Raw genomic sequence first — 25,701 nt, forward strand, 5'->3', positions numbered from 1 at the left:
AGATGATGAGCTCGGCACCTCCATCTTTGAAGATGAGGAGGAAGAAGCTGCGGAGGGTGAGGCTGAGGCTACCACGCGTGCTGTGGACCCAGCTGCCTCCGCCACGAGCTCGGACGATGATGACGGCCCCGACCCGACTACATCTACTTCCCGGGGGCCGATGGAGTAGGTGGCTTAGCCTTCACCAGTTGCATCTGAGGAGACACCAGTTTTGGTTGAGGAGGAGGCGACTTCGACAAGGGAAGCACCGCGACACATTCAGCGTTGTCATCCACCTCAACAGATGCTAGGTGACCTCAACGAGCGAGTCACACGGTCCAATGTAACAAGTATCGCTGACTTTGCTCATTCAGCGTTTGTTGCCTCTTTCGAGCCCAAAGATGTTGGACACGCACTTTCTGACTCCAATTGGGTCAATGCCATGCATGAGGAACTCAAAATTTTTGAAAGGAATCAGGTTTGGGTTTTGGTTGAGCCTCCGCCTACTTGTAACCCCATTGGAACCAAGTGGGTTTTCAAGAACAAGCAAGGTGAAGATGGGTTGGTAGTGCGTAACAAGGCTCGACTTGTAGCCCAGAGGTTTTGCCAAAAGGAAGGGATAGATTATGAGGAAACTTTTGCTCCGGTAGCACGCTTAGAAGCGATTCGAATTTTTCATGCATTTGCTGCTTCCAAGAGTTTTAAAGTTTTCCAAATGGATGTGAAATCCGCATTCTTAAATGGTTTTATTGAAGAGGAAGTTTATGGGAAACAACCCCTGGTTTTGAAAATCTCAAGTTTCCAAACTGAGTTTATAAACTTCAGAAAGCTCTTTACGGTTTGAAACAGGTGCCTAGAGCTTGGTACGATAGGTTTAAAAATTTCTTACTTGCTCAAGGTTTTAAAATGGGATGTGTTGATAAAACCTTGTTCCTCATGCGCTCTGGATCTGACTTTTTGTTGGTTCAGATTTACGTTGATGATATCATCTTTGGTGGCTTTTCTCACGCTCTTGTTTCCAAGTTTTTTGAGCAGATGTCCAGGGAGTTCGAGATGAGCATGATGGGTGAGCTGCAGTTCTTCCTCGGGCTGCAAATCAAGCAAACTTCCCAAGGCACGTTCATCCATCAAGCCAAGTACACCAAGGACTTGCTGCGGAAGTTCGACATGAGTGACTTGTCTCCTCAGCCGACTCCGATCAGCACATCGACGGCACTTGATGCGGACTTGGACGGCGAGGCGGTGGACCAAAAGGAGTACAGGAGTATGATCGGCTCCCTCCTGTACCTGACGACGATGCGGCCAGACATTCAGTTCGGTGTCGGCCTCTGTGCGCGGTATCAGGCTTCGCCGCGCACCTCGCACAAGCAAGTGGTGAAACGCATCTTCAGGTACCTCAAGTTCACTCCTGAGTTCGGTCTTTGGTATTCTGCGGATTCATCTCTTGTTTTAGTTGGTTTCTCGGATGCCGATTTTGGTGGGTGCCGGTTGGATCGCAAGTCGACTTCTGGCACTTGTCACTTTCTCGGTACATCGCTAGTTTCGTGGTCCTCTCGCAAGCAAGATAGTGTAGCGCTCTCTTCCACAGAAGCCGAATATGTTGCCGCTGCTAGCTGCTGCTCTTAGATTCTTTGGATGAAACAAACCTTGCAGGATTATGGGTTGAGTTTTGGTAGGGTTCCCATCTTTGTAGACAACATGTCTTCCATTTGCATTGCAAAAAACCCAGTGCTCCACTCCAGAACCAAACACATAGACACCAGGTTCCACTTCCTGCGAAATAACCATGAGAGAGGCAACATAGACATGATCCATGTACCATCCGAGAGGCAAACTACAGATATCTTTACCAAACTACTTGAGCTTGAGACTTTTGCTCGCTTGCGAGGGGAGCTTGGGGTTTGTTATCCCTTTTAGTTGCTAGTTTTTCTTTGGTTAGCTTTGTAGGTATTGGTTCCTTGTTCTCTTCATTTTTCTAGGTTTGGTAGCTGCATTTTGCACTTGCATTGTACATTTCAGCATTTTTGCATTGCCTCACTTGTACTAGCATTCATGAATACTTTGCTATGATCCTCTGGTGCTTGTTAGTGTGAGTTTATAAACGTGATCATGAATAGCTTGCTCCACTGTGTATATGATATCCTCTGAGTTAAGCTATTTTGATTTGAAAATTCGAAAACATGGTCACCCTGTCTTGGCTACTAGCATGTTAGGGCGTGTTGATATGCTTTGCTATCTTATTCATGCTAGTGTAGCTTCTTGATACTTAACTTGTTGCAATTCATCCTGGTTCAGCAATTCATATTTGACATGATCTAAAAAAATGATAAAATTGCTTGAATTGTGCTTGAAATGGAATGGAAAGATCCAGGTGGGATTGCTTGTCGCACTGATCGAGCTTTCGGGACGGCTCACTTTGCACTTGTGAGAACCCGGGCAAGGCTGTGCATGACTGAAACGAGTGTCTTAAGCTTCTGATTGCCTTTGGCATATGCTTGGCCTCATTGCTAAGTAAAGCATGACAATCTTTCAACCCCTGACATTAATAATTGCTTGATATAATTTGATTGCAAAATGGGTGTTTGCAACATGTTTTGGCTGTTTTTGGCTCACCTGTATGAGTTTGATTAGGACTGATTTCCATTCCCTACTTGTTAGTGCTAGATTATGGGTGATGCTTTTATTTCTGCTAAACTGAACTTGCTAAGCTCTAGACATGATTTGATATACCCTGTTGAGCTAGATGCAGGTCTTGTTTATGGATGCACACGTGCTTGTGACTAGATGTTGCTCATATCCTTGTATCCCTGAATGCTTTCACTTACACCTCCTGCATTGCATTCATTGCATAGCATACCTTCAAGGGGGTCTCAGTTTCAGGGGGAGTTTTAGGTTTGTTAAGCCTTGATGTGTGTATGTGCCAACAAGGGGGAGAAGTTTAGTGATCGAACAAGGGGGAGAATTGTTTCATTTTTTTAGAGTTTCAAAAACTTGTTGTGCACAGGGCTTTGAGAGTGCATACATGTGGTGAGAGTTGCACTGGTAAGGGAGAAATGCATTTCAGCGGGAGTTTCTACTTTGTTTAGCTCCTGGTTTTCTCTTTGCTTCTGGCATGACTGTGTCGAGCCCTGCCTCTGTCTTTGAGGAGTCATGTTTGTGTTTGATCGATTGCGTCGAGCCGTTGCCCTTGTCTTAGGGAATCGATCTTTGCTTGGTCAAGTGACTTGTTCTTGATTCTTTCGAGCTTTTGTCACTTGTTCAAGTTCTTCATCTTCTTTGTTCTTCTCGGTTTTTGCTTCTCTCTTACCGTCTGTTTGGTTGGAGAGCGACACCAGCCAGGTCGGAGCGGACCCATCCCCGCGGTTGTTTGGATAGAAGAGCAGAGGGTTGGGTTGGCTCCAAAAGAGAATATTCCTTCTAGATGCGGGTTTACCCCATCCTCCGAAAACTGGCGGACGGAGCCAACCCGCTCCCGTCCGTGCCTCTTCCGTCCGTTCCGTCAGCGGCCAGGAGGTGGGGGGCGGCGCCGGCCAGGAGGCAGCCCGCGGCGGCTCGCGCCCGCGGCGGAGCGGCGCCCGGCCAGGGAGGGGAGGGAGAAGGGGGGGAGGAGAAGGGGGTGGGGGGCGGCGCCGGCCAGGAGGCGGCCCGCGGCGGCTCGCGCCAGCGGCGGAGCTCGCCCGTGGCGGCCCGCGGCGGAGCGGCGCCCGGCCAGGGAGGGGAGGGAGGAGAAGGGGGTGGGGGCGGCGCAGGCCAGGAGGCGGCCCGCGGCGGCTCGCGCCAGCGGCGGAGCTCGCCCGCAGCGGCCCGCGGCGGAGCGGCGCCCGGCCAGGGAGGGGAGGGAGGAGAAGGGGGTGGGGGCGGCGCCGGCCAGGAGGCGGCCCGCGGCGGCCAGCGCCAGCGGCGGAGCTCGCCCGCGGCGGCCCGCGGCGGAGCGGCGTCCAGCCAGGGAGGGGAGGGAGGAGAAGGGGGTGGGGGCGGTGCCGGCCAGGAGGCAGCCCGCGGCGGCTCGCGAGCAGAGGATGCCGGGGCACACGGGCTGAGGAAGAAGATAAGGGAGAGAAAAAAATAAAAAGAAAAAGAAAAAAAAGTGAGAGGTTGACAGGTGGGGTCCATTGGTGGCAAGTGAGACCCTCATTAACGGTGTTATCGTGCCATCCAACCCGTATTCCCAATTCCTCCAACCAAACATGAAATGGGTTCACTCCGTCCCCAAAATCAAAAGTACAACCAAACAATGGATGGGTCGGCTCCGTCCCCAAAATCCGGGTTGCATCCAACCCAACCCATTGATCCCGCAACCAAACACACGGTTAGTTCGTTTTTGGTTCGATTGTGGTGTGTTGACAATGCACTCATCAAGGGGGAGATTGAGAAATGTGGAGTACTCACTCCTGGTTGTGATGAGTGAATTGTCAACCGTGCGGTGTGATCGTGTGCTTGGTCTTTGGTTGCAGGTACACGGGCGTCGAGTGTCGATGGAGAGCTGCTGTGGAGGTGCTGAGGGCGATGGACCGTGCGGTGGACGGCGGTGAAGGGCAGCCGGGACCGGAGCTCGGGCCGGGCGGCAGCTGTGGCGTTCACTCCTAGATCGAGGGCGCAAGCGCCGACGGAAGGCGGGTTTCTTAGTTTGCGCCACAAAACCAAGCTGGCGGACGGCGGTTGAAGACGCCAAGTCGTGGAGGCACGGGTGTCGGTCTCGGGACTGGCGGAGGAACGGGCGTCGACGGCGTCTAGGGCCTCGCTGCGGGCGAGGAGGTGACGGGCGTCGGGCGGCGTTTAGGGCCGTCAGGAGGCCGAGGCGGGAACGGCGTCCAGGGCCACGGCGTCCAGAGCCACGACGTCGGTTTAACCGGTGTTCATATACCGTGCTTTCTTTGCTGCTTGCTCTCCGCTCTTGATCCGATTTCTTCGCGGCTTGCTCCTAGAGTTTTTGCTTGGTGTCTAGCTCAGCTATAGCTACACTTTGCACACTCTATAAGAGAGGGTTTGGGTGTACTCTTGGAATTTGACCAAATCAGTTTCGCTCGTGAATTTTTTAATTGGCTCCCATTCACCCTCTCTAGTCGTATTTCCGGTCCCTCGAAACCGGAGCCGGTCTGCTATTGTTCTCCTTTTGTCAGTGGATGCTAGTTGCGCCTTCCACGATCCAGCATCTCATCACCTCTCGTCCCGTCCCAATCGGCCAAAAAAGAAAAAAAAATACGGCAAGGGGCGACGCGACAGGATCCACGATTTTTCCAAAGCGCTGAGATCCGGGTGCCAGCCACCACGCCGGCCCAGGTTTCTGCCCGAACACAAGGTTCCAGGCCATTGGAGAGGACGGCGACGCCGGCGACGGCGACGGCGACGGCGACCCGCGACGGCGACGCGAGACAACAGACAACCAGCCGACAAGACGCCGTGCGCCATGCCCGGACGCCCTGCAGGTGGACTGTACGACAGAGAGGCCTGAGCAGTGAGCGCACTGCGAGTCTGCGACTGCCCAGCGCCACACTCCCACAATCATCTCTGACGACGGAGATCAGCGATGAGACCCTGATTGTTCCGTGACTGTCAGATCAGATGATCGACGGCCGGACTGCATGCGGATGGATGATCAGAATATACAGATATTTTCTGCATGCAAGTGGCTATGCCTATACGACTTGCTGCAACCAACTCCTGATGCGATGCAGCTAGGGACACAGAAGAACCGCACGAGTGAGCCGGATGTGACGATTGGTCTGCTCATGGAAACCTCGGTGGGATGACCTCACGTATCCTCTCCTAAGACACAAGGTGGTGGTAGAAAAGTTGGTCCCGTTCGTCGAACAAAACGGTCAAGCAGCAAGATTTGGGGCGAGATCTCTTGGTCGTTCTATGTGCGGTTCCTCAAATCAAACGCCTCTTTAGATATTCGGCATCGTTTTCTTAGTAGGGACCTATCGTTGATTGGGCAAAAGTTGAAGGTATGTGTGCCATTTTCCGCATTCCAACCATGTCCCAAGACATTGTGCAATAAAGAAACTTACATGGACACCCATTTAAGTGTTTATGGCAATGTAACAATGTACTATCTGAATTGTAAAAGAAATGTGAAATGCCAACTAAAGGTAGCAAGTGGACACTACCAGAAAACGCACAAATGCCAAGTGTCTCCGGTTTTACCGAGTGCCAGACCACGGGCACTCGGCAAAGATGTGGCACACGGCATGCCAAAACGTTACCGAGTAAAGGCCGTCGGCAAAGAAAGGCACTCGGCATAGCTCGCCTTTGCCGAGTGCCAGCGGGCGAGCACTCGGCAAAGACGGCACACGTGCCCAGCACGCGCGTCCGCCGTGCGACGGCCGTCAGGGTGGCTGACGGCCGTTAGCTTTGGCCGAGTGCTGCAAGGCCGGCACTCGGCAAAGACTAAATTTCGTCGAGTGCCTGTAGGCGGCACTCGGCAAAGCCAGTTTCGCCGAGTGCCATCCACATGACACTCGGCAAACAATTTCTATTTTTATTATTTTTTCAATCAAACTTTTTTATTATCAACTCAAATTTGAAAAGTTAATCCTGGTAGCATATGATACGTTTATTAATTATTTTACTATATTCTGATATTTATTTCTGTTTGCGGTAATATTCTTTGAAATTATGTATAAATTATAAGTGGTTCGAAATTTCAAAATCTTTGAAAGGAAAAGTTATATTCATGTATCTGGATGAAAACTGATGACGTATCAACGCAAGAAATAAATAGTTGAAGCATGTTTATCACGAAACTTGACCGCAATACAGCGCGGACGTTCGGGAAAAAACTAAAAATAGCAAACAAAGTCTGAAAATCATGGGACTTGTTGAGATTCGATGTCATGGCTTCATGCAGGGATAGTGTGAAAAAAAAATTCAAAGCATTTCGGACAAGTGATAATGTACACTGCTTACAAACCAAAGGATCTCCGAAGAAGTTTCAGAGAGATGCAGAATAGTCGGATAGATTTATACTCAAAATAAAAGTCGCTTATGAATTTAAATTTGAAATTTTTTGTTTAGACAAATAATAAAAAAAAATGTATCCCATGAAATTTGGATTATTTTTTTTGAATTTGTTATATTTTTTTGCCACTCATTGGAATAATTGTATTTAGTTTGAATTTTAACTTTAGACGCATGAAATAATAGATTTTTCTTCATGAAATTATGATCCATAAATTATTGACTTATGTTGGCAAGTTTTTTAATTGATATTCATTAAAATTTTGTAAAACACTTGATCAAAACAATTTTGTTGATATAAATTAAATTTATCTATGAAATACATGGAATAATAGTTTTTTTTGCATGAAATAATGAAAAATGAAAAGTCAACTGTTCTAATCTGAAATACAAATAATAATGCATGAAATAGTAGATTTTTTTGTTGAAGGTGTACATTAATATCATTTTTTGAAGCGAGTTCTTTGATTTTGCAGGAACATTTCTTTGCCGAGTGCTGTACGGGAAAACACTCGGCAAACTTTTTTTTTTGTTTTTTATATACTTTGCCGAGTGCCGGGTCGCGGGCACTCGGCAAAGGGTTTTTTTTCCTTTTTTTAAAAAAAAGCTTTGCCGAGTGCTGGATCTTAAGCACTCCGCAAAGATTGTATTCATATTTTTTTAAATTTCTTTGCCGAGTGCCGGATCGGGGCACTCGGCAAAGAGGGATGTCCTAGCACATAAGCGCCCGTGCCCATCACGAAATTCTCTCACTTCTCACACTCCTCCACACCCGCCCGTGCCGCCGCCTCCACACGCGCTCGTCGTCGCCCGCGACCGCCGCCGGCGGCGCCAGCGCCCGCCGCCTCCCGCCGTCCTCGCCTCCCGCCGCCGCCGCCCCACGCGCTCGGGCCGTCGCCGTCCCGCTCGCCGCCCCGGGCCGCGCCTTTCCCCGCCGCCGTCCCGCTCGCCGCCCCGGCCCCTCGCCGCCCACGGCCGGGCCTCCCCCCGCTGCTGTCCCACGCGCCGGGGCCGCCGCCGTCGCGCTCGCCGCCCCGTGCCCCATGCCGCTGCCGTCTGAGGCCCCGCGGCGCCCCACCGCCGCCTCGGCTCCGCCCCGACCCCCACGGCAAGGTAATTAATTAGTGTATTTTGTTCATTTATTTAGTTTAATTAGTGTATTTAGTTTAATTAGTTTATTAGTTTATTTAGAATATTATTTATATATTTAGTTAGTTTTTAAATATTTAGTTAGTTTTTAATTCTGATTGAATTTAGCTAAATTGTTATTTATATTATTAGTTAGATGTTATCTACAATTCATAATAAAAATTAGATAGTTTATTTAGAGTCTGATTTAAATATTTATTTAGTTTTAAAGTATGATTTAGTATATTTTCGCCGTTTTTTTAGTTTATTTAGTAAATCATGTTCGTAGATCGCGTAAACCAGTTAGGCATCTCCCGTTCAGAAGAGATACGACTGGAGATATGCAGATGTTTGCATATCTTTAATCGTATCTGTTTCGAATTGTCCACGCTTCTTTGGACAGTCCGAGGATGCGTAGATGGGGTCAGTTTCTATGGTCCGCTCCGATCCGAGTCAGAGTTTCGGCATCACCTCCCTGTTGTTCTCGGGATACACAATCTCCCTTTCGGGACATGTATCTGGAGAACAGCGGGGAGGTGCTGCCCAAATTCTATCTCGGATAGGAGTGGATCATGGAAGCTGATCTTATCTACGCATGGTCGGGTGGGATTAGGACCTATCTTTATCTACTAGAGTCTAAGCCGAATTTTGATAGTAGTCGCTGATATCTTGGAAGATGGATGACCGTGAGTGGATGTACACCGGCCGGGTAACTCGAGCTAGCATGACCAATGAATGGATTGAGAAGACTAACGAGTTCTTGGAAGGGGCATGGGCGCAAGCTGAAGGGTCAAGATTCATGTGGTGTCCCTGCAATAGTTGTGGAAACCAGAAACGAAAGACAAAGAAGGTCATGGGCGAACATCTTGTCAATTATGGATTTACGCCAGACTATACCCAGTGGATCTTTCACGGTGAAGCCCATCGTACGAGGGATGAGGTCGTGAGGCAACGCATAGATGAATGTGATATTGCGTAAGTACTCAACATTGTGCCCAATTCACGAGTTTCCGTTTCACATGTTTCCACTACTTAGCATCCAACCCCCTTTGTCATTTTTGATACAGGGAATTTCAACAACTATTTTGGCGTCGCTCAAGGGCTCCAACCCCGATGGAAATGGAGTCTTCTTAAAAATGGCGCGGGAAATTCACAACCCGATTTCATTTATTGGTTTCAACAGAAGGTAGTCTTGAATTCATAGTTCTATTCCATTTCGTTGTCCTCGAACTATATGACAAACTATCCTGCATACGCTTGCAGGGCCAAACTGATTCGTCCATGAGTGCCGATTTGAGACAGGTTGCCGATGGTTTTAGCTACAGGGTCAAGTCGTTTAACGTTTATGACGTGAACGGATATCGCTTCTGTAAGGATCACCGGGGTGTCCGACCCTAGAGGGGGAGGGGGTGAATAGGGTCGCTAATCGCTTTTTAACCTAGGGCTCAATCTAATTGCATAAGATAAACCTAACACATCCTACACATGCTAGTTTTGACTAAGGTTTATCTATGGTACCCTCTACTTACCCCAAAAGACTTGCAACCTATAGCCAATCCTAATCAAACTAACTAGGAAAGTAAAGGTAAGCAAGAAAGAGTAAATGCGGAAACATAATGCGGTAAGTAAAGCGGTAAGGGAGAGGATATGCAAACTCCCGTGAAGACACCAAGACACACGATTTAACGTGGTTCGGTTAGGACACAAAAGTCCCTCCCTACGTCCACGGCCACTTGTCCAACACGAACAAGTGTGATGTCGAGTCTCTTCGCTCGATCACCGTCTTGCCACGCCTCCAAGGCTCCCGACAAGCAAAGGCTAAGTGACACCAAGTCACAAAGACGAGGTCACCGCCACCGTCTATCTCGAAGCGTCACCACGGCACCGTCTTCACTATCTTGGAGCTTTAACACCAAGTAGGGGCCTCCTTCCCCGCACAAAGTGTCGTTGCCACTCCACACCAAGTCGGAGGGTCACACGACGAGTACACAAGGTGCTTGCCGCAGCAAGGCTTTCTCTCAAGCTAGTTCTCTCAAGAACTAAGCCTAAACAAGCACTAAGCACTCTCACAAGTGTGCTTAAGCCTATATGATGTACAATGAAGCTTTATGGTGGTTGGAGATGATCTTTAGCTCTTGTATACTTCCTTGAACTCCAGCACTCTCAAATGACCCGGCCTTGGGGGTATATATAGGCAGCACAAGCAAATATAGCCGTTGGAGAAAAGCTGCCAGAAATGTGCTTAACGCCGGTTAATCCGACGTACCCCAAAAGCCATCATCGGTTCAACCGGTGTATGTAAACTGCCACTTGAAAAACTAGCCGTTAGCAATTAACCGGTGTATCGCCGGTTTAACCGATGCAATCAACCGGTGTATGTAAAATTAGCGTCGGTTTAACCGGTGATTGTAACTTCTTCACGTTCCTCCAAAAACCACCTCTCTGGACAACTGAACCGATGCAATTGACCGATGCATCGTCGGTTCAACCGGTGTATGTATTTTCATCGGTTTGGCAATGCACCGACGTATGCATTTTCTTCAACGTCGGTTAATCCGGTGAGTGTATCTTCAGTTTCCAGCTTCTGGACAATTACACCGGCGTGTGTCTTTTCCTTAACATCGGTTCAACCGGTGTATTGAATTTCTTCACAGTCTCTTCGATTCTTATCCTTCGGGCCTAGCTGCGCCTATCTTCTCTTTGTCATCACTTGAACCTAAAAGCCTGGGAATGTTTATCTTGACAATCATATTAGTCCAAGTGTTGTGTGTGTCATCAATCGCCAAAACATTATATTGAAATATGGCATGAGAGGGCATTTTCGCTATAGCTTCCACACAATGACATACGAGCAGAGTCGACCCAATCAAAGAACCACTAATACCGGCGTTTTTACGCCAGGTCAAGACAGAGTCGAGTATTATTGAAGAGTTGAAAAAATATACAAACTCAAGTTTCATGGTTCTGTACCGCTCACTCCAGTCATTTTCAAATGCCATTGGTTTGATCCAACATTAACAAGACATACCCCTAGTGTTGGCCTAGTCGAAATTCGACAGGATTCAACGTTACAAGGCGAAGATGTGTACATTGTGGCTCAACAAGCCATACAAGTTTATTATCTCTCATACCCATGCCAAACCGACCACCGTCTTCGGGGTTGGGATGTTGTGTATAAAGTATCGCCACACGGCAAACTACCTCTCCCAAACAACGAAGATTACAACAATGATAGAGAGTTTTTTCAAGGAGAGGGGCTACAAGGGAGTTTTGAGATAGACTTATCCAATGAGATTGGAATGGAAGTCGACAATGAAAGGGAAGTTGACGAGGAAGGTGCAGATGAGGTTCAAAATATTCAGGACTTACAATTACTAGAGCGACTACGTTTAGGCAGAGACAGTGAAGACGAGATTCCTCCTTCGGATTCTGCTGGTTATGTTGACATAGCTGATAGTGATGATAAGGATTACGATCTAGCTAATCCCGATTATGATGACTACTTCTAAAACATGTAGGACTCACAATATTTAATATATATTATGTTAATTTATAGTTATATTTTCTTTATTTACATTTATTTGCAAGTATTGTTTATCCTGACTAATTCGTTCACTCCTTTTGATTTCAGGTAACTAAACAAAGATGCCAGGCAGTCACAAGATGACTTGGCTGAGCTCCTTGTACAGAGGCAGTGGTGGAGGAGGTGGTAGTGGGTCCGACGCACCCGAGGGGTTCGGGAGCCGTAGTGTTTGCAAAGGTGGTGGAGGAGGGGGAGGGAAAGGGAGACGGAGACGGAGAGGGAGGGGTGGAGGAGGAGGTAGTGGGAGTGGTGGAGGAGGTAAGGTGAGGAGGGGGAGGAGGGAGAGGACCCTTCTCCTGTAGAGGAGGAGGAGGAGGAGGAGGTGGTGGACGAGGAGGAGGCCGATGAGGGGGCGGCAGGAGATGAGCGGGCGGTGTGGTTGCGTGGACCGACGCAACTCCCGCGACGTCCGATACCTCTAGCGAGACGCTCGATGATTCGGCCACTAGAGCGTAAGTAAGTATGTTAGTACTTATTTATTATGTATTACATATATTTAAAATTGCAATACTAACTAAAATTTTACCTTAAACACTCTTGCAGGGGGTGTTTTTTTGTGCAGCCTGGTGAGCACAAACAGAAGCCCAATGGTTTCTTGGGTCTTTTGTGCCGGCTGCACTTCCCCGGGCTCGTGATGCATGCCGGGGTGCTGGAGCCGGCATACACATGGGACCACTACATGGCCAGCCCGGACGCTATTGATCGTGAAGGAAGGAACTTCACCACCAAAGCGAGGCGGGTGGTCGGGGAGTTGTGGGTAAGTCATCCTCCCACTAAAATGGTTGAAATATCGCATTCTGTTTCAATTTTTGGAATAATGATTGCAATTATCTTGTGGGTATATATGCAGGATTTCTACAGGTGCGAGGAAGGCTATGAGGCCCGGGCGAACGAGCTGGCTCACCAGGCTTACTACAAACTGGTGAAGGACATGCACTACGAGGCGTGTGTCCAGGCCTTCGTTGTGTACTGCGCCGAGTTCGAGAAGAGGAGTGTCAAGAAACCAGCCGCAAGGGACATCTTCCTCACGCGAGACCAGTACTTAAGGGTAAATAAATGCCATCTCTACTCATTTATCTTGTATTTGATATTACAATATGTCATGCACTTCATTACGTTTAGGTGCCTCCGAACTGGTGCGCAAACAAGGCCGAGTGCTGGTCTATGATGGTGGACAAGTGGATCAGCGAGGATTGGGCCCGCCAGCACGCCTTATGCCGGGAGCACCGCTTGATGATGCCGGGTCCGGCACATCATCAAGGGAGCCTTAGCTTCGGCGAGTACAAGAATACTTAGGTAAGTTCACTAATTTCTTCATTCTTTCTAAAGCTATATTTTTAATTCTTACTAATCATCTTGTTGACTTCTTGGCAGTCGGAGTCTCATCCAGGCCAGTCTTGCAACGACTTCACGTCGTACGCCATGTCTCACATGGGCAGGGCGACATCGGACGTGGCCTACAACCCGGCGGCTCCACCAGAGGTCTACACAAACCCAAGCATCCACGCGCGCATCAATGCGTACACGGAGGTGGGAAGGGCACTCCGCGGGGAGACTTGGGATCCGACCACCGCGCCACTCTCCGGAGAAGCCATCATGAGGGCGGGACAAGGGAAGAAGCATGGGCAGTACTTGATCGCCAACAGCTTGGTCGACATGGCGAGTACGCCCAATCTCTCGCAGCTTAGGGCAAGTACCACCGACTCGACCCCGCCCATACGCCCACGGCCTTAGACTTCAGTGGCCAGCGTGCACCAGAGACAGGTTAGTTTAGATTTAGTTGCCGTTCTATGATTAAAATGAAAATTTTCTTCGTATTGTAACATGGAGGTTTAAATCTTGTAGGCCGAGATGGAGGCAAAATTTGAGGAGGAGAGGAGGTGCCGAATGGAGATCGAGGCCAAGCTGGAGCAGGAGCGGAAGCTGAGGGAGGAGCAGTCGGTTATGTTGCACAGCATGGTCACCTGGATGCAAGGACTTGGCGCGTCGATGAACTATGCGACGCCGCCTCCTCCCTTCGCCTTACCAGCTCAGCCTTACTTTCCTGCAGGACCTTCTGACACTCCCGTGAGTATGCTTTGTTTGTAGATATTAATTATTATATCTTTGTTATTCTTACTTAATTTATGTGTTTCTATTTGCAGAATCAGTCGTGGAACGCATCGAACGACCCTCCTCCGGACCAGGACTCGCCGGCGGCCCCGTGGCAATCTTGGCCACCCCCCCTCCACCTAACCGTGAGTGATTTGTAGTACCCTACTGGACTTGTGATGTAATGGACTTGTAGTACCCTTGTGGACTTGTGATGTAATGTGATGGACTTGTATTCGGACTCTATCTATGTGATGGACTTTCAGACTCGTTTTATGTGATGTGATGAACATTATCTTGTGTTATTTGTATCGATGCTATTGTCGCAATTGACAATTATATATTTATCGTTATAACTGCATGTAATGACCCCTGTATTTATATATATATTTGTTGTATTTGTATCGAAAAACAGAGAAAAAAGAAGCAAAAAAAGAAAAATAGGCCACTTTGCCGAGTGCTTAAGCCAATACACTCGGCAAAGTGGCCTTCCACAGGACAACACGACAGTACTTTGCCGAGTGCTAAAACCCTGGCACCCGTCAAAGTTTCAAACGTTTGCCGAGTGCCAGGATCCAGCACTCGGTAAAGCGGCCACGTGGCGCCACCCTGGGCCGGCACTTTGCCGAGTGCCAGACGCCGACACTCGGCAAAGTGCCGGCCCAGAGTGGCGCCACGTGGCTGCTTTGCTGAGTGCCAAGGCTCTCGGCAAAGTCTTTGCCGAGTGCCCGAAATCCGACACTCGGCAAAGATCCCTTTGCCGTGGGAGGCTTTGCCGAGTGTAACACTCGGCAAAGAGTTTGCCGAGTGCAAACTGGCCTTTGCCGAGTGTAACCGGCACTCGGCAAAGCCAGTGAATCCGGTAGTGGGAGCAGCATTACATCTCACCGTCGTCACCACTGATCCATTTGCGAAAGTAGTTTGGTCTTATCTTGCGATGGAGTTGGTAGGAAATCCTTTTCACAACCCTAGTCACGCATGTCACTCACACATAGCCCTGCCTCATGGTAAGAGATATGATTTTCTCTTCTGTGGTGCACATTGGCCGTGGCTGCAACAACGGAGTCATGGAGAAGTTGACCTCTCTCACTGTTACCTCATCTCAGCACACGTGTGGATCGAGCACTAGCTAACCCTAGCAGTCGACAGACGTCCACACTTGACACTTCACTAAAATAGCAGCACCAGCAGTAGTAATGCGTCATTCAAAAATAATGCTAGGCAGCATCTGGCAGGATATGCAGTAGAACTCGATAATGCTGCTGCTGAGATGCGCCCAAGAGAGCATATGCGCCCTGCACAGCACCGTGCCAGACTGCTAGAGAGCATTTCTCCCGGTCACGGTGTGCTCAGCTTGGACACTGGCCATGTAGGCATACTTACATCTGATGAAACCCTTGTGCGTTGGATCCCTGCAGACCGTCGTCACCCAATCCTTTTGCGATCAGGAGATGGTTGCAAGTGGCATAATGCATAGGGGGAAGTGCTGTGAATGAGCGTCGCCACTCGCCATCAGCTCGGGCAAAGAGTGGGCTCGACGAGAACCTCGGACGACGGGATGCAGAGAAAAGGTGCCCAACTTTTGAGTGGGTTGGATACTTGGATGCGTGAGTCCCCATGCAACGCTTGTGCATGTTGGGGATGGATCATCGTACAATGTTGCCCAAGTTGTTGAGGCGGTGTTCCATCAGTCTATTCCTCATCAACCGCCTTATCCAATCCGAATGTTTTCCGGTGATCAGTGTGAATTCGATTCGCTTGTGGGAACATTCAGAGTACATGACAGCTGAGACACCATTGTTTCAGGTATCATTGCGACATTGCCCGTATCCAAAATGTTGACGATAGCGGATAAGATCATAATCCCTTGTACATTGGATCCCTGCGGATCATCTGTCCAATCCGTTATCCTTTCGTGATGAGATTGTTACAACTGGCACTTGGATGAGGATCAGTCCTTGTTGCTAGTATGGAGATTGGAGAGAGGTGCTTGCACAGTCAGTCACCGAAGTGCACTGAATACTGAGGTTGAACTCTCACAATCTATTTTTAAAAAGTTGCTGACTATAGGGGTTATCAGTGGCTATGAGGTTCCCTCAACATCTCTCTGTCGCTCCCCCTCTGATATTTAATCACAGTCCAACTTCCCTGCCCTTCTATAGAACGCGACCTTGCTTCATAGACGATTTTCTTCCTAGGAAAGTATGCGAGAAAAATGAAATGCTATCGTTTCGATAAATGCCAGTTTAAGCTGCTGCTGAGGATATGATCGACTTTGCGCTCTTGGTCCTGGGGCCTAATTCTGAGTCATTGTGGACAATGATCTGATAGTTTCCCCTGCATTCTGTTTTTCCTCATTCTGAACTTACAGCCTTAGTACCTGCCTGCAGTCTTAATCCGAGACACGCCGCAGACAACATGGAACCGCGGGCAATAGCAAAATGATTGTACAAGACGTAAAAGATCATGGCCAGTCTAAGTTCTGTTTGCTGAATACTGGCTCTTCTACACATCAAAATAAACAACCAACCTTCAAATTTGAGAGGGGATGGTTGATTCGTGATGGTTTTTTCGATATGGTTGCCAAGTTATGGCAATCTGAAACCAGTGGTAATACCGCTTTAGAAAAGTGGCAAAATAAGATTAGACACCTGAGACAGTATTTTAGTGGTTGGGCCAAACATACAGCTGGCGCATAAAAAAAAGAAAAACAACGACTTATCTCTTTGTTGGATGCCATAGATAAAAAAGCTGAAAGCAAAAGTCTATCTGATAATGAGATTCACATGAAACATTATCTTAAAAAAAGGCTAGTTCACTTATTAAGAGAGGAAGAGATAAAATGGTACGAAAGGGCTAAGGTCAAAACCCTTTTACAGGGAGATAACAACACAAGTTTTTTCCATTTGGTTGCCAATGGCAAACATGCACATCTTCAGATTAGAACAAGAGGATGGCATAATTGTAGGTGATACCAATTTGAAAAATTATATTACAAACTACTACAAAAACCTCTTCGGCCAACCAGAGACAAATAACTTCTCACTTGTGGAAAGCCGGATAGAGGACATACCACAAGTTAGTGCTGAGGAGAATATTATGCTCACTTCTCTCTTCACTGAAGAAGAAGTAAAGCAAGCTGTGTTTCAGATGGAACACAACAAAGCCCCTGGGCTAGATGGTTTCCCTGCATAATTCTATCAAGTTTTTTGGGAAATAATTAAGTGAGATCTTATGTCTCTTTTCAAAGATTTCCATGAGGAATGCTTGCCGCTATTTAGTCTTAATTTTGGAGTAATTACCTTGATTCCATAGACTAGTGGTGCGAAGCAAATTCAACAATATAGACCGATCTGTCTACTCAATGTTAGCTTTAAAATTTTCACCAAGGCTGGCACGAATAGATTAAATAGAGTAGCTCAACAAGTTGTAAATCCATGTCAGTCTGCCTTTATGCCAGGTCGGAATATCATGGAGGGTGTAGTCATTTTAAATGAGACCATACATGAATTACACACAAAAAAACTTGACGGGGTCGTCTTCAAAATAGATTTTGAAAAGGCTTATGATAAAGTCAAGTGATCTTTTCTACAACAAACCTTAAGAATGAAAGGTTTCTCACCAAAATGGTGTAGGTGGATTGAAAGTTTTGTTTCCGGAGGTAGTGTTGGGATCAAAGTCAATGACGACATTGGTCACTACTTCCAAACCAAAAAGGGTTTACGTCAAGGTGACCCAATGTCATCAATCTTATTCAACATCATCGCGGATATGCTTGCCATTTTAATTAAAAGGGCAAAGGATGATGGTCAGATAAGAGGGGTCATCCCACATCTGGTAGAGGATGGATTGTCCATATTGCAATATGCAGATGACACCATCCTCTTCATGGATCATGATTTGGACCAAGCCAAAAACATAAAATTATTATTGACTATTTTTAGCAATTATCTGGTCTGAAAATAAACTTTCACAAAAGTGAAATCTTTTGCTATGGTAAAGCGAACGAATTTGAGGATGAATATATCGAGCTCTTTGGTTGCAACATAGGAGAATACCCTTTCAGATATTTAGAGATCCCAATGCATCATAGAAAACTCCAAAATATTGATTGGAGGAGGATCGAAGAGCGTTTCGAGAAGAAGCTCTCATATTGGAAGGCTAAGCACTTGTCGTATGGAGGTAGATTAATCCTTATAAACTCGGTGCTTAGCAGTTTACCCATGTTTATGATGTCCTTTTTTGAGATACCAAAGGAGGTACTGAAGAAACTTGATCAATATCGATCAAGATTCTTTTGGCAAGGTTATAAAGATAAAAAGAAATACCGCCTAGCAAAATGGGACATCATTTGCCGTCCTAAGGATCAAGGAGGTCTTGGCATTATAGACATTGATCTTCAGAACAAAGCCTTATTAAGCAAATGGATAATAAATTTTATTAATGGTGAAGGGATGTGGCAAACATTGGTTAGAAATAAATACCTAAGCTCCAAATCTCTATCGCAGGTTGAGACCAAATAGGGCGACTCTCATTTCCGGAGAGGGCTCATGAAAATAAAAAACGAGGTCCTAGCTAATGGTTCATTTCAAATAAAGGATGGAACACAAACACGATTTTGGGAGGATACATGGGCATCAAACCAGCCATTCAAAGATATCTACCCCACTATATACAACATCGCTCACCATCCACATGATATGGTGGCAAAAGTCATGAATTCAACATCGTTGAACATCTCTTTTAGAAGAGCATTGGTAGATGAAAAATTGGATGAATGGCTAAGACTAGTAGCACAAGTCTCCAACTTTAATTTGACTCAAGGAAGGGATACTTTTAGCTGGCACTTAACCAAGAGCGGACAATTTACGGTTCGCTCGATGTACCTTCATCTAGCTAACCATAACTTCCCTTTCCGACATAAATTTAATTGGAAACTTAAAGTTCCACTAAAATTTAAGATCTTTCTTTGGTATCTGCAAAAGGGGTTCTTTTAACCAAGGATAATCTTCGAAGGAAAAACTGGAAGGGCAGTCAAAAGTGTAGTTATTGCAATTGTAACGAAACAATCAAACATCTCTTTTTCGATTGCCAACATGCCAAGGTAATCTGGAGGACTGTCCAAGTTGCTACTGGTTTAACCCCACCTAGATCGGTAGCCCACATGCTTGGGAATTGGCTTCAAAATTTTAATGCACAAGAGGCCTTTACTATTCTAACAGGGACAACGGCTCTATGTTGGGCAATATGGCGTTGTCGAAATGAAATTATCTTTGACAACGTTAAACATTCATCCTTTATGCAGGTTATTTTCAGAGGGGCCTACTGGCTACGATTTTGGTCAATGTTGCAGCATAAGGAGACGACAAAAGATCTGTTCATGAAGATCAGCACTTTTTTGGAGATAATAACCTTAGAAATATTTGCGAGTCATGGATAAAAGTATAATAATAGACTTTGTCAGGCTTAAATTTTTTTAGTTCTCCTGCTATTCCAGCTTTTGAAGCTGGAAAAATTGTAATAATTGAAGGCTGTGTACGTTAAACCGTAGAGTCCGAAAAATTCCATTATCTAAAAAAAATTCTATTTGCTGGTCTAGATTCTGGAACAGCTTCAGCCCTACTAGATTCGATCTCATCCATGTCATTGCCGATTTGCCATGATCCGCATCTATCAGTAACACCACGGACCACGTCACAACCCCTTGTATATATCGGGTTCTCCACCACAGCGTATTGCTTGCTGCACAGTTACTGAAGACAACACATTCAATGGCTGCAGAAAAGTCGGCCACTGAACACCACTTTTTTTTTACCAAAATAAACCAAGCGCAAGCATTTTCACACAGTGGAGCAGCCAGCACTTGCAGGCAGTCGGAGGATATTCTGAGGAGCTACTCACCAAAACATCAGGCTTCAGGTTTCGCCATGTGACAGCAAACCTCCTCTGTGCGCAAGTGCACATCATCCATGGCCAGAGCTGCCAGATCGATCCGGGCGTTGTAGCGTAGCAGGCAACTTGAGCTTCGAAGTGGCCACATCACAGCTCGACAGCTTTTCGACGGGTGTGGGGGGTGGGCGATAAGAAAGGCACGCGCCTGGGCGGGATCGCGCGCGCGGTTGCTGTCCACTTTGCACGCTCGGACCTGTGGCCTGTGGGGTGGAGCCGTGGAGAGAGCGCGGGGAAATGCTATGCGCCAAGCTGACGCCCACCGCATAAAAAGGGAAATGCAGGTAGAGGAAGCAACGCAAATGCGGCGCAAATCCGCCGATCCATGAGGACTTGTTGGATTTTTATTTGACGGGGATTGAAAAGGATGAGAGGAGATTGGGAGGGATTAAATCTCTTACAATTACGAGTTAAAGTCACCCTCAATCCCCTTCGAGATTAGTACGAGAAGATTAGTACTAGATTAACACAATCATTAGAAGATTAGTACTAGATTAGGCATATGAATGCGTATTTGTAGATGTTAGCCTAGTGTTAGGTAAGGCTTGCATGTCAGTGCTTGTCTACACCATCTTGATGCTTTGATATTGTTGTGATTTTGTGAGATCCTTCAAACGAGTGTATAGAGTTATCACGTTACTCCACCAAGGAGAAGCTCTACCTACTGAAAATGGCAAGAAACATCTTAGAAGATGCCAATTTAGATACTTGTGTGTGGCCCTGTGGGAAAAACAGGCTTTGTTTAGATCATGAAAAATTTTGGACAAAATTCACTGTAGCAATTTTCAACCAAAGATTAAAAGGACTAAATATAATCTAATAAAACTAATTACATGGATGGACAAAAAATCACGAGATGAATCTATTAATCCTAATTAACCCGTCATTAGAGGTTGTTTACTGTAGCACAATATTGCCTAATTATGATCCAATTAGGCTTAAAATATTCGTCTCGCAATTTCATCCCGAAGTTGTAGAATGTGTTTTGTCCGTTATCCGCATTTAATACTCCTAATTAGTGGTCAAACATTTGAAGTTACTGGCCCCGTAGCTTGATCTGTGCAAGGGATCAATGAGGTTGAAGAGCCGGATTTTGCATCTCTTTTTCACAGTTTACCTTTTGCATTACTAATTGTATTTTATCAGCTATATTTTTACCATTCCTCTTATTGTCATATGTAGTTTGTAGGATATGAGCCCCCCATGTTGATGCCCTCAGATGAAGGAAATGTAGGTTGATGAAGCGGCACAAATGTGGGAAAGTGATGCTTTTGTAATGGACTCTTTGGATGTTATTCAGGAATGAAACTTTGCGCTCTGGATATGCTTTGTAGACTGGTCAAGTACTACTTCATCTGTCTTTTCACCATGTGAAAACACAGCCATTTTGTTAGTGTGTCAGGTACATACATATATATGCTCGGGTCATTTGGGTGGCCAAAGTTGTGCTAAAATTTGGGGACAGGATCCATTCCCGGCATAAAAGGATCTTCTAATGCCAGCTTACAGCATACTCCTACTATTTAGGAATTGAACAACGGGAGATGTTCCTTTCCATTTGCCTTGGCTTGGATTCTGCTCAACTTTGGCGCTCGCCCGCTTAAATACGGCACAACTATGTTCAACTAGTAGTTCGCAAGTCACAAAATACAGCCCAGTTTCGAAATATAAAAGAGGTGTGTTGCCCTCCCTCCTATTCTAAGCCCGACAGCCATAGGTCACCGACAAAAACTCTCATTTCCCCTAGCCTTTCCCGAGCTTCTTACAGGCAACAGTGGTGGCCAATTTTGAAATTTAGGAGGTGACAAACAAATGACTCATACAGGAACAGGAGTACAGGACAATACTAGCAAGTAAACTACAATCCATAATCATCCAAACCAGCATATACATTTTACTACCATCTTCTCTCCCCACACAAGCACCAGAAAAAGTAGTGAAAGAACAAGAGAGTAGCTACAAGCCAAACTATCACATTCAGCACCTGGTCCCATATGCATCCATCCGAGATGGTAACCTGAAAAGCATATACCCAAACCCATGTCGATCGAGTAGCAGCAGCAGCTTGCGAGCTGATCGAGTCGTAGCAACGCCCCCCCAAAAGCAGCGGCACGGCGCTTTACTTGTTACCGCTAGTAGTAGCAGCGCCTGCAGCAAGCACGCGTATGCCCACTGTGTTGACTGTCCGATGACGATACATGGCTGCCCCGCGCGCGCACGTCATCACACCGCTCGCCGGGGCCTCGCCGTCACCGCCAGCGGCGCGGCCATCTCGCACGACAGCCTGAGCACCTCCGACAGGTCGACGCCGCGCGCCGGGTCGGGCGACGGCAGCAGCTCGAACTCGTGCAGCAGCGCGGCGAGCCAGAAGGCCACCGTGGCCATGGCGAGGCTCTTCCCGGGGCAGCTGCGCCGCCCGGCCCCGAACGGCGCGAGCCGGAGATCCGACCCCATCACCGAGAGCTCCGCCGCCGCCGCCCCAGCGACGAACCGCTCCGGCCGGAACTCCGCCGGCTCGGCCCACACGTCGGGGTCGTGCGTGATGGCCCACATGTTCACCATCGCGGTGGTGCCGGCGGGGACGATGTGCCCGTCCACGCGCACGTCCGACGTGGCGAGCCGCGCCCACGACAGCAGCGGGCCCGGCGGGTGCAGCCTCAGCACCTCCTTGATCACGGCGTGCAGGTACACCAGCGACGCCGAGTCGGACTCGGTCACGGCACGGCCGCGGCCGACCACGCGGTCCAGCTCGCCGTGCACGCGGGCCTGCACGTCCGGGTGCAGCACCAGCCGGGCCAGCACCCACTCCATCAGCACGGCCACGGTGTCAGTTCCGCGGAACACCATTTCCTGCAGAGAAAGAAAAAAGGGACGCAACGCTTGCGCGTCAGAAACTGAAAACGTGCGGAGATGCCGGAGGAGGTTACGGTCGGAAGTGCCGGGTTCGGTTACGCACGCACCCAGAGGACGGCGACCATGTCAGGCTCGGCGAGCCTGTCGTCACCTTCCAGGGAGAGCAGGACGTCGGTGAAGTCCACGACGGCGGGCGGGGCGGCGCCGAGGCCGCTCCGGGCCGCGCGGTGCTCGTCGATGATGCCACCGACGAAGCGGTTCACGCGGGGGACGAGGCGCGCGCACCTGGCCCGGGTGCCCTGCAGGTCGAATCGCGCGAGCCAGGGGAGGTGGTCGGACCAGTTGAGCACGCCCAGCAGGTCGTAGCCTTCGTCCACGAGGCTTCTCAGCTCCCGCGTCTCGGGGCTCTCCTTGGCGGGGTCCAGCTCCAGGTTGTACCGCCGGCCGAACACCGACCACATCACGTTGTGAAGCGACCCGCGGCGGAGGACGCGGCGGACCTCGACGTCGCCTCGCCCGGCAGCGGCCGACATGTCCCTGACGGCGGCGACCATCTGGCGCGCGATCACCGCGCGCTGCGCGCCCGAGGCCGCGACCTGCCACGGGGAGAAGAGGTGCGTGGACGCCACGCGGCGGAGCGCGCGCCAGTAGGCGCCGTGGGGCGCGAAGCCGATGGCGCGGTGGAACAGGAGCCCGTACGCGGACTCCTTGATTGGCCGGTCCGCGAACGCCGGGCTGTTGAGGATCTCCCGGGCCACGTCCGGGTGCGCGGCCACCACCATGCGGGTCTCGCCGAGGGAGAAGGCCATCAGCCGCCTGGCGCGCAGGCGCGCTGCCGCCGCCGCGAGCTTGCGGTGCGCGAGCCCCGTCATAAGCCACATGCTCCCGATCACCGGCAAGCCTCTCGGCCCCGGCACGGCCGCCGCGCCGCCGACCCGCCGCGCCCACCACCACCGCCCCCACGACGGTCCTCCGGGGAAGCACCAGTGGAGGAGGCAGGTGACGACGCAGGCGGCGGCGCAGACAGCCAGGAAGCCGGCGAGGCGGAAAGGATTGTCGCCGCCGCATTTGGCGGCCAGGGATAGGTACAGCAGCCAGGTGCCGCAGTCATCGGGGGTCGCCATGGCTGCTTATAGCTAGCTTCTCTCGTGTTCCACTCACTCTCTTTCTCACTCCCTCCTCGCTGAGGCTTTGAACTGGCGCTCGGCTTGAGGGGCAGGGGCGCCGTTTTATAGGCGCAGGAAAGGCGGTAACGGTGGCAGCGCAAAGCACGCGAGGGGAGCGGGAGCGGGAGCGGTATGCGTTGATGCCGCCGTAAAGCTTGCGGTCGTGGCCCTGCGGGTTCTGATCGCGGCATTGATGGCGCGGTTAATGGCCGGACCGAGATTTTTTGTAGTGGCCCGGCGGCCGTACGCTCCCCAATGAAGCCGCGCGAGCGCCGCCGCCGCCGGCACGCGTAACGGAACGGGGAGGGCTTCCGGCTACGGCCGAGCCAGCCACCGAGGTGCGGCGGGGACACGTCCGGCTACGGCGGCGAGCGAGGGGGCGTGGTGGGCACGTGATGGCCATGCACACGGACGCGCCGGCGGCGGCGGGTGGCGGCAGATGTGCGAGCCGTGCGGCGTGGCGGGAGCGCACACCGGTCGTGTGACCGCGAGCCGCGGGCCGGGCGGCGGAGGGGGGCAACGCACGCGGGCGCCTCGCGCCTCGCGCGGGATCCGGGCGGGCGGGCGGCGCGAGGGCGGCGCTACGACTGACGGCGTTAGGTCCGTCCTAATGCACACTCCACTCGTCCACTCTCGTAGAGTTTAAGTCTCAAAGACTCCATCACAAAAAACTATATTTTCTCATCACAAAAAACTATATTTCCTAATGCAAAATGTATTACTTTAAATTATATGGCATATTTGTCTCTGTCACATTCATTTTTGGTTTGCGTGAAAACTTGGAGTCTAAATAAGACTTTAAGTCTTGGTTTTTCTCACTCTCTTTTCGATAAATATACTGCCACATCAGCAAAAACACAATAAATATGATGCTCTGGGTTGGGGGCAGCAGCTAGCGTCTCATCAGGGTCTGCATCTACCTGGCTACGATGTTGCACGCCAGCTACTGATCCGCTCGTCGTCGGTTCCTTTTCCTGCTGTGGACCTGTGTCAAGCTTCAACTAGACCTGTATTCTTCTACGATTTCAAGCTTCAACTAGACCTGGGTCAACTGTAAACTTGAGGCAGGCGACGAAGAATTTGCAGGCAAAACTTCTGCGTTCCACACGATGGAGCACTCACAAAAAAAATCGCAAACAATTGCTGGAAGCTGCCTACGAACAAGCTAGAAAACTTCTCCAACTTTGGATGGCAATCGGAAACCCTACGCATTTGGGCCCGAAATTTCGCCCGTGTGCATAGGACGAAGCACCCTTGGCGCGGATCAGGTGCGTGCGGCGGCCGTGACGTCCGTCCTGACGGCAAGGAGGGCCCCCTCGGTGCGTAATCTACTCCCAAAACCTCTCGAGCATGCCCGTTAAACAAACCTGTGGCTGTGGGTTCCAAGGGAGGAGGGAGCTTTCAGGTGTGCAGTGCCCATCCCATCCCAGAACAAACGAACAAATAAACCCCCTGTCAACTGTCAGGAGGTCACTGTATGTCAGTAGTCTGTCTCTCCAGTCTCCACACGCAAAATGCCGAGCTCGTCTGGTCGCTATCCTGTCCGGGTGGCAAGATTTGCATCCCCAGGTAGAATAACAATTCCCGGCGCTTCCGAAGACCTTCCTCCAGGGCTCCAACCCTCCTGCACGTCAGTTATTCTGTGGCTCGAGCATGATCGCAGTTGCGAGCATCTCGGTTCTGTTTCGAGATAGTAGTGACCCCTCCTTCAGGATACGGCCGGTAGGTAGCCCTCAGGGCGTGCTCAGTTGGTGTTTGCTGGAGATCACAGTGAAATTAAGCAGATCACACGATCGCGTAAGGCGCGTAAGGGTGATGGGTCCCTGAGGTAATCAGGTACGTACTGGTCAGGTGCCGAGGACAACACTACTTGCTGGATGGATGGCGACTCTCAACTCACATTTGGGGGTTTTATCAGTTCAGGCATCTACTCGGCAGACTGTGTTTTTTCTATTCCTGACATGACATGCTGCATCCTGCAAGCGCGGTGGT

General features: G+C 49.2%; 2 protein-coding genes across 5 annotated transcripts; one reads left to right on the plus strand and one right to left on the minus strand.

The window, feature by feature from the left end:
* Nucleotides 1–13,320: 13,320 nt before the first annotated feature.
* Nucleotides 13,321–13,938, plus strand: LOC120696133. 4 transcript variants are annotated; one of them, XR_005684023.1, is made up of 3 exons: nucleotides 13,321–13,414; nucleotides 13,496–13,717; nucleotides 13,801–13,909. XR_005684023.1 is itself a non-coding variant. In XM_039979276.1 (3 exons), exons 2-3 carry the CDS (start codon nucleotides 13,502–13,504, stop codon nucleotides 13,900–13,902), a joined length of 324 nt encoding a protein of 107 aa, XP_039835210.1. In that variant the 5' UTR covers nucleotides 13,321–13,414; nucleotides 13,496–13,501; the 3' UTR covers nucleotides 13,903–13,938. The 4 variants fall into 4 exon arrangements, 3 of the variants coding, with proteins under 3 accessions (XP_039835210.1, XP_039835212.1, XP_039835211.1); XM_039979276.1 differs by having other exon boundaries at nucleotides 13,795–13,938; XM_039979278.1 differs by having other exon boundaries at nucleotides 13,496–13,721; nucleotides 13,795–13,910.
* Nucleotides 13,939–21,465: 7,527 nt separating this feature from the next.
* On the minus strand, nucleotides 21,466–23,899 carry LOC120685031 (cytochrome P450 78A9-like). The gene is made up of 2 exons (XM_039966880.1): nucleotides 22,651–23,899; nucleotides 21,466–22,540 (listed from the first exon to the last, which is right to left on the minus strand). Exons 1-2 carry the CDS (start codon nucleotides 23,665–23,667, stop codon nucleotides 21,914–21,916), a joined length of 1,644 nt encoding a protein of 547 aa, XP_039822814.1. The 5' UTR covers nucleotides 23,668–23,899; the 3' UTR covers nucleotides 21,466–21,913.
* Between the last annotated feature and the right edge of the window lie 1,802 nt (nucleotides 23,900–25,701).

The sequence above is a fragment of the Panicum virgatum genome, chromosome 2K (genome assembly GCF_016808335.1).
Source record: "Panicum virgatum strain AP13 chromosome 2K, P.virgatum_v5, whole genome shotgun sequence".
Lineage (NCBI taxonomy): Eukaryota > Viridiplantae > Streptophyta > Magnoliopsida > Poales > Poaceae > Panicum > Panicum virgatum.